At 55.7% G+C, this 12,783-nt stretch overlaps 1 protein-coding gene across 2 annotated transcripts; it reads right to left on the reverse strand.

Annotated features, from left to right (window-relative positions):
• Window positions 1-733: 733 nt before the first annotated feature.
• CALML4 (calmodulin like 4) lies at window positions 734-10,355 on the reverse strand. Of its 2 annotated transcripts, XM_012768364.2 has the most exons (5): window positions 10,078-10,327; window positions 9,961-9,991; window positions 5,313-5,453; window positions 3,656-3,844; window positions 734-1,002 (listed from the first exon to the last, which is right to left on the reverse strand). In XM_012768364.2, exons 1-5 carry the CDS (start codon window positions 10,078-10,080, stop codon window positions 905-907), a joined length of 462 nt encoding a protein of 153 aa, XP_012623818.1. In that variant the 5' UTR covers window positions 10,081-10,327; the 3' UTR covers window positions 734-904. The 2 variants fall into 2 exon arrangements, with proteins under 2 accessions (XP_012623818.1, XP_075860626.1); XM_076004511.1 differs by lacking the exon at window positions 5,313-5,453 and having other exon boundaries at window positions 10,078-10,355.
• Between the last annotated feature and the right edge of the window lie 2,428 nt (window positions 10,356-12,783).

Below are 12,783 nucleotides of genomic sequence, written 5' to 3' on the forward strand. Positions count from 1 at the left end.
ACATCCTGGAACCTCTCTGCCTAATAGCAGAGCCCAGGGGACAGCTCACAATTCTGACAGGAGCATTGGGAAGGGTCTTCTCAAGCTCCGCAAGGCCTCAGTGATGCAAGCTCACACCCTCTGCTTTCATCTGGGGTGGCATGTAAAGTTACACCACTTCCCAGTGCTCAGCGGATGCTGCCTCACTTTAGCGTGTGTGCTTTCACTCTCTGTTCATAAATGAAGATCCTGAGCTCTGTCATTGTCTGTTGAGCTGGAAATGAGAATCTATAAGTGGGCTGTGATGCCACAAGAAATGTCGCCATAGGTGTTTGTTTGTTTTAGCTCTTGGTTGCTACTTCTCAGCTAGCACTGGCTTTAGCTTGAAAATGTGGAAGATGATTCCAGCACCCAAATGCAGAATAAGGTCTTTTGGTGGACTGCCCTTTTCAGGAGAAGCATGCCCTGGTAACTCAGACTTCCACAATGCCCTATAGGTCGCAAAGGCATTTTCAAGACATTATCTCAGTCCTCCCGCAATGGGCTCCATGAGGTAGGAATTCAGCTTTCCTGAGGGATCCTGAAGCTTCAGGGGAGTGAAAGGATTTACCCATAGTCACACAGCTGGGAAGTGGCAGATCCAGGACTGGAACCCAGGCCCGGCTCTAAACCACAGGCTCTTTGCCTGCTGTAAAGGGCCAGACTAATGGTAGTTACTAAAATCAATACAAATCTTTTATTAAAGACATGCTAATACCGTGGCTGACATCATTTATTATTGCTAGTTATCCTCTGCTACAGTTGGGTAATGTCATCTTGCTGCTCTGTTTGCCATCTCCCTAGAGTGAAAAGAACACTTTTCTTTTTAAAAATTAATCAGTCCAGGTTTTCAGGCCCAGGGGAGGCTCTCTCGTGTTCTCCCCATTCAGTAGTCCTGCACAGGAAGGGTGATCTTGTGGATAAATTCATCATAGTTCACTTTGCCATTTGGTTCGATATTTGCTTCCCTGAAAAGATCGTCCACTGCAATAAATCACATTAATTTTTCAGTTTGGCTTTAGTGCTATGTTATAAAACAGCAAGTTCTTTGGGGGTTGGGGCTCCCTATGGGCCTCCCGTGAGTGTTCAATTGACTATTCCCATAGACCAGGACGTCAATGAGTGAACAGAAAGGGACAACCCACCTTGCCCTCTGGAGACCACTGATTCAATTTTGAGCTAATCAGGTTTTCTGCCAGGGCAGGGAGTAGGGAGATGTGCTGGCGAGGACTCAGTCATCGAAGCCACCCTGTGCTTTATTTATTTTTATTTTTTTAAGAAAATATATGACCCCTATATTTCTATTTCTAGAAACCTTTGGCCTGGATTTTTCACCTTCCACAACCCCGCTTTCCCAGCCTCCCAGCAGAACAGGCATCCTGGCAGCTCCATCCGGGGCTGAGCCAGCCCAGGCTGTGGCCTGCCTTCTCTTCCAAACTGGCATTCCTCACCGCCCTGCCCCCACACTGAGGACTTAGTGACAAGCGGTGTCTGCTACCATTACCTCCTTTAAAAAAGTACGCTTTGGGGGTGGGGGTTTTATGAGAGAAAAATAAATCCAACTATGCTGAAAGCTCAAAGCATACAAAACTGCCATTGTTCTACACTGCTCAAAAAAAATCACTTCATTTGCTTGTTTCTTCTGTAGATTCCTGAGACAAAATACTAGTTTGTCCCAGGCGCTGGCAAGAAGAGCCATTTCAGCTTATATTCTCCATGGTGGCCTCCTGAGGCCAAACTACCTTTGGCGGCTCTGTGGACCATCCTCACCCTCCTGCAAAAACTGTGTCACTGCCGTGTGTCAGCTTCCCGGCTCTGGACACCCTCCCCACGTGACTCTCAACAGTTAGGAAACACACCGCGATTTTCTGCTTAGCCATCCTCGAAAGTATAATTACTATGCTCTGTACCTAAGCTGATGGTAGTTTCAAATATTTGGGGACTGTTGAGGAGACTAATTCAGCCCATTTCATGGAGAAGCTGCTACTGTCAGCCTGTGGTTAAAACCGTCCCTCAGGGTAGGCCACCGGCCACCGTGCCTCACTTCCAAGACCCATGAAAACCAGGTGCTGAAGTCAGCCGGTCCCCCCTCGGCCTGCTCCAGCCGCTCCAAGGGTGCTTCTTAATAAAACTGGAAATTGCCTTTTAGTCATCCAGGGCAAAGGCTTCCTCCTCCTGCTCTCATCCTTCCTGTCTCCGCAGCGAGGAGGGAAACCGGGCTCCCTGCTTGTCCGGAGCATAAACCAGTTTCCTTGAAATGTTCCTTTGCTGGTTACATAAATGCTGTGTGTGAGTGTGGGGCCGTGATGCTGCTTTAGACAGGATTTAGTAAGCACGATTAAGGCCCTGCTCCCTCTCTGCTAACGCTCCGCCGGGTACCTCAGGCCCAGCAGTGTCCTCGGAGCCTGAGAGGGAAGGACAGCCAATGCCTTCCCTGGTTCACATGGAAACAGCCACTGTAAGAGGAGATCGTGATGGGGCAAGCCCGAAAACGCGGGGGAAGGTGACTCTGCCTGTTGTGGCGCCATTTTTAAATGCTCTGTGCTGTGCCTTTGTGACACCAGGTAACAAATTGAGCAGACTGTCTTACAGAGTGGTAGCTCTCCGAGGGACCTGAGGAATTGCCCACTGAGACCTCATTTCCAGCGAGGAAGCTGATGAGGGGGAGAGAGGTTAAGAAACTCATCTGAGGTCCCCTGGACGGAGGAGCCAGGATTCAAACCTAATTTAAACCATAACCTTAAAACCCCTCCAGAGGTTTGTTGTGATGTGAACAGAGGCTAAAGGCCAGCAGTTATTGACACCTTTTTCTGCACCCCTCTGTGGCCAAGCCCAGCCCCGAAGTCCACACCACAGGGAAGCAGAGCAGGCTAACTAGAAACTCCAGGCTCTGAGGGTGAGGGACACGGCCTCTGGGGACAGAGCAGGGCTGGCCCCTGTGGGCCAGGCAGACTGGAAACTGCAAATGACCCAGCACTGGGGTCCCCTTTGCAACGTGAAAAGGGCATTCCCAGGAGGGCGTGCCGGGCTGCAGGAAGGTGTGCGGCAGAGACCCCCTTGTGGGGTCAGTGACCAGGAATGCCTCTCCAGCTGTCCCAGCAAAGGCCCCCACGATGCCACCTTCTGGAAGAGCTCTTAGAGCTGCTTGAGTCGGGAGGAAAGGGAGCAAATTTGGAAACCCTTGACCTCAGCGGCAGCTTCAGAGACCACTGTGGTGAGAGGAAGGCGCCTGAGCTGGGGCGGGGGCTCGTGTCCAGCAGACCCGCCTGCGTGACTCCCAGCTCTGCCACGCAGAAGCCACTCACCTCCCCTGTCCGTCAGTAGAAGTATGCTCCTGGGGTGTCAAACGCACTAAATGACCCACAGCGAGAGCATAAACACGGGGATAAGGCCAGAGTAGATGCCCTGCCGCCTGGGGACTGTCCCTTCTGGCCGACTTCACCCCTGTCCCATCCGGCCTCTCCTTCCTCCCCAGGCTCCGGGCCAGCGCTCACCTGGCAGGACATCTGCTCACAGACTTCCAGGACCACAGCGACTGAGGGGCCTGCACAATCCTGGGGGCATCGACTGGGCTTTGGGGTCCTCCCCCACCTCCCTGCCCCCTCCTGCTGTTGGGGGACAGGCCCCAGGCTGTTACCTTCCTTGTGGGTGAGCTTCTCCCCCAGTCTCATGAGTTTTGACCGCAGCTCGGACGCCATGATGTAGCCTTTCTTCTCCTTGTCCGCCATTAACATGGCCAGAAGAATTTCTTTCTTTGGGTCCTCTTGCTTTATTTGCGTGTGCATAATGGTCAGGAAAGTGGAGAAATCCAGCTCTCCATTTCTGTCTAGAAACCCCCAAACACAGCAGAATGAGTGAGGGGGAGACGGCTCTTCTCGGGGGAGCCAGCTGGCCTCCCGCCCAGCCTGCACCTAATTCAGGGAGCGCCAGGACGGGCAGTGGTCGTGGTGGAGAGGACACAGCCCCTCCGGGCGGCTCACTGGACTGGACATTCTTCATTTAAACAACATTCCCAGTGACTGCAGTTGTCATCACCCTGGAGCAGGGCAGGGCCACGACGGGCTGCACCTCCTCTGCCTTCCAGTGCGTCCCTCCTGCCTGTGCCGGAGGGAAACAGGCTCACGTGCCCACCCCCTGGGCTGCCACCACCAGGCTGGACGGGTGACCCCACTTGGCCTCAAGCCCCAGTCCCAGCCTGGGCACTCCCCTCACCACAGCCTCCACCCTAACCCTCCTCCAGGCCCCCCTGGGGACCCTGGCCCAAGTCCTGGCAGCTACAACTGCAGAAACCAACACTTCCCCTGACCACAACTTCCTGTTTAGAGGAGACAGAAATCAAGGAAACCACCCCCTCTGGAGCTGAAAATGGGGGATCTCGGGCATCAGACCACTGAGCACCCCGTCACCAGGCCCCATGCCTTCAGAGCCGCCTGGGCCCAGCCTGGCCTGGCCCAGCACGAGCTTCCAGCAGGGCTGCAGGCACGCTCTGATGGGACCTCAGCAACCCTCGCGGATGGCAGTGACCCGTCTGAGAGGTGAGGGAGCTGAGGGCCAGAACTGAGAAGTGGCCTGTGGGCTCCAGGTCAAGTGCTCTTCCCAGGCCACCCCTCCTCTGGGCCAGTCCCTCCTTCCCGAGTGTCCAGCCCCCAGTGCACACAGCCACCTCAGCCTCTCAAACCAGTCTCTTTTTTCCCTTCAAAAAACAAAACCCCAAAATGCAAAACTTGTTTGTTTCTGATTTTAAAGTCCTATATGTTCCCATTGTTGAAAATCACCCATAATCTCAGTGCCAGAGAGAACACATGGGAACGTTCTGGGTGGGTTTCTTCCAGTCTTTTCTCTAGCAGCATGGCATCATTTTCAGGTCTTTGAAATCAGAAGAATGGGGTTCCGATCTTGACTCCACCACTGGCTCAAGAACTGGCACAAGTCACTTACTGGCTGTGGACCTCGATCTTGACTTGTAAAATGGGACTGGAGAGTGCCCACGTCATAGCTAAGCACACGGCACACACACGACAAAGGGACATTTTTCTACAGAAACAGCATTGGGATCACTGCAGGCACTGGGACAGTTTGTGATACACTTGTTGGAATGCCTGGGTCCTGGGGTCCGCGGTGAGGTGGGTGTCACCTGCTACTGTGATGATTCAAGGAGGCCGAGTGAGGCATGGAGTACCTGCCAGTCCCGAAGGTAACTCGCCGCCACCTGCCCCTCAAGCTTCTGAGCTTTCCACCCCTCCGCTCTCTGCGCTCACCTGCGAGGCCCCTCCCCAAGCCCCCAGCCCACTCACCTATGCCGTGGGTCTGCAGGTGCCGCCGCACCTCCCCTGGCGTCGGGCTGGCCCCCAGGCACCTCATGGCCACCATGAGGTCAGTGGCTTTTATCTTCCCCCTCTGCTGCTTGTCGTACAGGGAGAAGCATTCCTTGTACTCTGCACAGCCCCAAAGCGACAGTCAGTCCCACCTGGTCACTCTCCACACCACTGGCCCTCCCTGGCCCCTGCCCGGCCCCTCCTTCCTCTCCCCTCCCTCCCTCCCCCACTACGGGTTGCCAGATATAGCAAATGAAATCGCAGAATTGCCAAGGAAAACTGAATTCAGACAAACAATGAATACATTTTTAGTGCAAGTATGTGCCAAGTTTTGCATGGGATATACTTATACTAAAAAATATTTGTTGTTGGTCTGAAATTCAAATTAAATTGAGTGCCCTGTATTTTCCATGGCTCCCTTTCCCCTCCTCCTGTCCCCTCCCTTCTCTCCTCTTCCCCACTGCCCCTGTCCCCCCTGAGGACACAGCAGGACATCCAGATTGCCAGGGGACCTTTGCAAAGGCAACTTCTCTGGGAGTGGGGTTAATAATGCGTCTGGGTTGCCTGAGCACCAGGAGAGAGGCAACTTATCATCATCGTCATCACGTCATCATCATCATCATTAGAGCTGGGGGCACTTGTGCCCTGCCCCCACCTCCGGGCTACTGAACCAGCTGTCCCTGACACAGGTCCCAGTCCTATTCTTAAAGACTTCAGGGGCCTGTGGGGACGTTCTCCCAGGGCCTGAACTTCTCTGTAGTACTTGGTGGGGATGACATGGCTGCTGGAGCTACGCCTCCTCCAAAGCCACCGTCTCACAGCCCAGAAGAGCTATGGCACCGGCCCGTGAGTCTGATTCAGGGCCGGGGCTGCCAGCAGGTGAGGTGATTCTGTCCAATCCCAGATGAGGCAACTGGGCCCCAAGGTGGGAACCCAGTGGCCCTCACTGGCCCTGCCCACCGCAGGTCCAGGTATCTGTTCTCTCTCCTGCCTCTCACACCACCCAGAGGGTCCTCGGAGGCCTGGACCTGGGCTCCTTAGCTGATACAAGAACAACAGTGACACTTCACGTTGCTCAGCACCCTGCCCCCAGGCCCTGGTTTAATCCTCCCACCCCTGGGACATGGCTCGGTTATCATCCCGACTCACCCTGGGCAGCCTGGCTCCTGAAGTGCAGCTCCGGCCACCAGGCCACACCACTCTTGGCCAGTGCGGAGGGGGGCAGGAGGAAGCCCCTCGAGCCCTAGCCCAGACCTGGGGCCCCTCCATGTCCCTCATTAAGGCATGCAGGCCTCCCGGGTAGCTTCTGCGTCTAGGATTTCAGGGGGCTCACTGAAGAAAGGCAGACCAGCTGGGTGGGGCTGAGAGACACACTGGCAGCCTTTGTGAAGAGGCTGAAGGGGAGCTACCCCCCCCCCAGTATACACAGACACTTGCCCTTTCAGAACTTTCCAGAGCCTGAGCTTCCAGAGGGCAGGAGCTGGAGAGGCCCAGGGGAATCAGGGCCAGGACCTGGCCTAAGACCCCAGCCGTGGTTCCTACAAAACCTACAAGACGCCCCATGCTGAAGCAGGGTAGAGGGAAGTTGGCCCCGTGTATGGAGCTTAAGCCCAGCCCCAACTCCAGTGCCGAGCTGGGGACTCTCACGGTCATCCCCACCTTGTCTTTCTGTCTGGGTTTGCCCACAGCCAAAGGCAGGGGGTGGCCCTCGGCTGCTCTGAGACCTCATCCCACGACTGTGGTCCCCGCCTGACCAGTGCTGGAAGGTGGTCACTGCACCCCTGGGCCCCAGAGCCAGCCTGGCTCTGCTGTGGCACACTGTCCCGCCCCCGGCCCGGCCCTGCAACAGCACCTGGGGCCAGGGCCCCGACATGGGCAAGGCCAGGGCTTGAAGGGCAGCCACCTCCCAACATGCTGTTAACATCCTCTGACCTCGACAAATTTACCTTTTAAGGACCTGGAAGGCCAGACTGGAACTTGAAATCCCGCCTGGAAGGAGCCAGCAGCGCGACCCACAGGGAGAACCAGCCCCTCCCCCTCCAGCCCCTCTAGCCCTTGCCCTCCACCCCTCCCGTCTCCCGCCCCGAGTTTAGCCTGGGAGCACACTGCTGTATACACGACACTACTTTCCTGTGTCGTCTTTCCCTGCCTCGATTGCGACCCCGTGAGGGCAGGGCAGGGGGCTGGCACAGAGAAAGGGCTCAGAAACACTTGTGGGTTGAATGAACTGGATCAAAAAACCCCTGTAGGGTTACCCTTTGATAATGCAAATCCCTAGGGACAAGAAAGAGACCTCCCCAAGGCCTAGGATGACACCCATCGTGTGCTGAAGGTTTAATTGGCTCTGATGACATTACATATATGTTTATTACACACTTTACAGGCATAAACAATGTAGAGCATACAACTTTCAAACAATAAAATGCGCAATATTCTTTATTATAAATTCCATCTAGCCAACTGATTAACACAAATGAGTTTTGCCAACTCATATTCATTGCCAACCTATAGTGATTCAACCATGGCTTGACAAATGAAGGGTGCATGCCAAATGAATGCAATTCTTTTTCCAATGCATGTATTGTCATAAAATCTGATAAGTGATCTACCGTTAAACTATTTCTCACCCTTGTGCCAATCATTTTTATTATTTTATTTTATTTTGTTTTACTTTATTTCAGAGACAGAGTCTTGCTCTGTCACCCAGACTGGAGTACAGTGGCATCATGATAGCTCACTGCAGCCTCGGAACTCCCAGGCTCAAGCAACCCTCCTGCCTCAGCCTCTTGAGTAGCTGGGACTACAGGCATGCGCCACCATGCCTGGCTAATTTTTAAAAATTATTTTGTAGAGACAGGGTCTCACTATGTTGCCTAGGCTGGTCTCGAATTCCTGGACTCAAGCTATCCTCCTGCCCAAATGCTGGGATTATAGGCATGAGCCTACCTCAGCTGGTCCCTTGTACCAATTATATCCATTAAACTGAAATTTCTTTCAAATCTCCAGCACTACTGGTTGCAATAGATCTGTCTTTTAAACTTTGTGTACAGATGTTGAGATGGGAACATCGTTTGATCCTATATTATTTAATAATGGCTCGCTTGCAAAATTTCTAAAAATGTGGTTCTCATTAGCTGGAGCAAGCCAGCCCCAGCACACATGGGTGACACCTGGACTGTGCCTGGCCCAGTGTCAAGCAAGTAACTGACACTGTCCCGTCTTTCCCCAACTCACAGCAGCCTGATGAGGTGGCATCATTATCCCTACTCCACAGATGAGAAAACTGAGGCTCAGAGGTGATTGGCCCCCAGATCTGTTCCCTCCAAAGCCCCTGATCTTCCCATTACACTAGGCCACCCCACCCAGTCTTTCATTCATTCATTCAACCTCGGTGGCCACTTTCGTGGTGTCAGACACTGGGATACAAAGAGAAATTACTTTCTTTCCTTCTGGGAGCTTTGAAGGCTCCAGGACGGAGGGTCACTGAGACTCAAAACCAGGTGTGGGTTGGGGGCTCGGAGGCTGAGAACTGGACTCCAGTCCTGGGTCTGCCGCCTTTAGACCTGGGCAAGAGGGGCCCCCACCCTGGGCCCTGTACTTTAAAAGTCCTTGCCTTAGCCCTCCTGATAGGATAAGGGGTTCAAGAGGTCCATGGGAAGGTGCCCACCTGGAGCCCACAACTCCTCCCCAGCTCTGGACCAAATTCTGGAGACTCAGAACTCTGGAACCCCTGCCCAGGTAACCCTGAGCCCACTTAGGGCTCTCAGGACCCTGCCCTGGTTACAAAGGCACCACGGGCCCAAGGTGCCTGTGATTTTACCTCCAGTGCTCAGAGAGGGACTCACTGAGAAGGTGACATTTCAGCAGAGACCTGGAGTAACAGGACACCCAGGGGTGGGCTGCCAGGCCCACTGCTATCCACTTAGGGACAGGTTCAGGGGCGCAGCCTTAAGAAGTGCGGGTTGTGCCACCTGAGCCTCTACTGACAGGGGCTGAGGGGCTGCAGCCACGAGGCTCCCCTGGCCTGGGTCTGGGGCCCGAGTTCTCTGTAACCCAACTCTTTCCTCTTGGCCTTGCAGAAACAGAGCTTGGTTGTGTGAAACTGGAGCCCGGCTGGGGGCCAGCGGATTGGGGGACCCACGGAATGAAGTGCCCACACCAAAACTAGGCTTAATGCCAGGGCAGAAAGGACTTCAGCTGATCCCCTATTTTACAAATGGGGACACTGAGGCCAAGAGAGTAGAAGCGTCTCGCCTGAGGGTGTATAATCTGAGGGTGCAGACCCGGCCCTTTCCTCCCTCTCAGGCAATTACAGAGCCCCCCTTTTCCCTGCCCTCAGCCTTGAAGTTAATGGTCTCTCTCTCCCTCCCAGACCCTCCCCTCCAAATCCAACTGTCAGGTGGGAACCCTAGTGAGCTCGCTCCTGTCACCCCAGCTCCTGAATCACACTGACAAACAGGAAGCCACATGGCCACCTTTGACCCCCCCCTCCAGCCCCCCTGCCCGTGGGTGGGCCCAGCTCCCCACCGGCCGCTTCCTTCCCCACAGCAAAACTCGAGCAGAGCGAATCGCCTAATGAGACCCACATTTTGCTGGGAGCTGCTAATTAAAGAGCAAACCAACCTACCATTAATTTGGTCCTGGGAAAGAAACTTGGCCTGCAGCAGAGAGAGGAAAACAGTCAGGCAAGGACTCGGCGGCTCCCAGCGCCCCCACCCAGGCCTGGCCTCGGCCACCCGCTCACCATTGCTGCGGTCCCCTTGGGCCCTCTCCTCTGGCTTCGGGTCCAAAGTCCAACCGGGCGGAGGCCGGTAATAAATCCTCGCTGCCTGGAGACTGGCCGCCGCCTCGGGTCAGATTCCGCCCCGCCGCGCAGGTGCACGGAGGGCTGTCCCCGGACTGGGCCCCTGTCCCCTGGGGCCAGCGCCCCGAGCCCTGCCCCGCAAGAGGGGAAAGTGAACTCAGAAGGGGGCCCGGTGGGGCTGCCCCTGGGCCACAGCCTTCCTTCCCCAGGCCTCCTGCCTGGAGTCGGGCACTTTCAGCCTGTCCTACTGCAGGCTGGTCACAGGAGGGTGGGAACCCGTCCAGCAGGCCGGCTCAGGGACAGGTGCCCTGCCCCAGCCCTGGGCGCGGCACTGCAGAAGGAACACGGGCTGTGCTGCTCTCAGGCTGGGATCCAGTCCTTTCCTGCCTTCCCGTGCCTCAGTTTCCTCACTGGGCTGAATTACCCGTCCGTTGGAAGAATCAAGTGGCCAGCACAGCTGGGTCTCAGTCTGTGCCAGTCCTGTGCTCCCTCCTTCTGGGGGTCTGGGGGTGGGTGCCTAGGCTGGGTCTCCACTACCCCTGTGGCTACTTGGGACTGGGGGTGAGACCTCTTAGGGGACATCCTGCATGCTGGCCAGAAGCTTCCTTTCCTTCCCATTGTCTGTCCACCCCCAGTCCCCACCCCTTAGAGCAGAAACTGCTGACACTCCCAGTGTCCTCAGGGGTTTCTGCAGCTCCCCTCCCCCGACAAAGGCAATGGGGCGGGGTGTGGCCCTGGGAGCTGCCCTGGGGGACACCTCCGGGGTCCCCCCTTGTCTGGAGGCCCCGTTTCCCTGTTGCAGAGTGGGAGGCTCTTGTCCACAGCTGGGGGCTGGCCTGTCTGTAGGGCTCTACATCCAGGGTCCGTCCCACTGTGTCAGGGCCGTCAGGTGTGGCCGCCCAGGTGGCGCCCGACACCAGGGCTGCCAGCCTAGGGTACGGGTGGGTGCTGGTGTGGGGTGCATGTGCTCAGAGGAAGGGGGACCTCTTGCCCGTCTGTACAAAGGCACAGGGAGGGACAGGTGGGGCCTGCCTTTGGTCCATTCTGTCTCCCTCCTTTCCTGACCACCTCCATGTAGAAAGTTCTCTTTTCCCCAAATTGTATCTCCTGAGGGCTTTTTTTTTTTTTTTTTTTTTTTTTTTGAGACAGAGTCTTGCTCTGTCACCTGTGCCACCACGCCGGCTAGTTTTTCTATTTTTAGTGGAGATGGGGTCTCGCTCTTGCTCAGGCTGGTTTGGTTGGAACTTGTAAGTTCAAGCATCCTCCTGCCTCCGCTTCCCAGAGTGCTAGGATTAGCAGGGGCGGGCCACCGTGCCGGGCCGAGTTGCTCTTTACACCTGTGCCAGATGCAGAGCAGCGGCCCAAGGGCTCTGACTGCCCTGCTGGGGCAGGGAAGAGGAAAGCCGGGCTGCAGGGCTGAAGGCGGCAGAGAAGGAATTGGGGGAGGCTGTCGGGGCTACAGGAGGGTGCGGAGGCCGCGAGTGGTGGTGAAGTATTCACTCAGAATCACCCTTCCTTCCGGAAGGGCACCAGGAGAGAAAAGACATTTCCTTGGGTTTAGGTCAGCATGTGCTGGGGTTGAGCTATGTCCCCCGAGGCACCCTCGCTGACACCCTGCCAGCTCCCTCCTTACAGTTTAGGTGCCTCCTGGGAGGTGTCTCACACAAGGTGGAAAACACCTGCCCTGGGGCAGTGCCTACAAGAGGGCCACTATACACAGTCATCGAGCTGTGTGGTGCACTGCGTGGATGCCACACCTCAATGCAAAGTGGAAGAAAACCAGAAAAGGCCGGGCGCGGTGGCTCACGCCTGTAATCCTGGCACTCTGGGAGGCCGAGGCGGACGGATTGCTCGAGGTCAGGAGTTCAAAACCAGCCTGAGCAAGAGCGAGACCCCGTCTCTACTATAAATAGAAAGAAATCAATTGGCCAACTAATATATATAGAAAAAATTAGCCGGGCATGGTGGCGCATGCCTGTAGTCCCAGCTTCTCGGGAGCCTGAGGCAGGAGGATGGCTTGAGCCCAGGAGTTTGAGGTTGCTGTGAGCCAGGCTGACGCCACGGCACTCACTCTAGCCTGGGCAACAAAGCGAGACTGTCTCAACAAAACAAAACAAAACAAAACAAAACAAAACAAAACCAGAAAAGATCTAATACCACTTGGGGACTGTGATTTTGTTTACTTTATTCTTGAACCCTGGTCCCCCTTGGGGGTTGACACGTCCCCTGAGCACCACCTCGACTCCCCTCCCTCCTGCCTCCACTCTCTGGATCCTGCAGGAGGGATTCTAGACAGAAGGAAGCCCCCCTCCCTCCAGCCTCCCCTTACTGCCCAAGAGGGTCCCAAGCAGAGCCTCTGGGCCCCAACACCGTGTAAAGGTTTTGATGAGTCGATCTTGGCTCTTGCTCGTGGCCTTTCCGCGACCCAAGCCCTTTCCCCAGGCACTCGGGAGCAGGCCTCCTTCCTCCCTGCCATTGCAAGGTGTTCCTGGTCCACATTCACCCCTTGGGGCACCGTCTCCTCACGAGGGCCCCCACTCCGTCAGGGCTGACAGGGCGGCCCCGTGGGCCCCGAGTGGTCCAAGTCCTCGGCATGTTTAGGGTGTGCCTGCGGGCGAAAGCGGGTGGGGGTGCGCTTCTCCCACC

Source organism: Microcebus murinus, chromosome 6 (genome assembly GCF_040939455.1).
Source record: "Microcebus murinus isolate Inina chromosome 6, M.murinus_Inina_mat1.0, whole genome shotgun sequence".
Taxonomy (NCBI): domain Eukaryota; kingdom Metazoa; phylum Chordata; class Mammalia; order Primates; family Cheirogaleidae; genus Microcebus; species Microcebus murinus.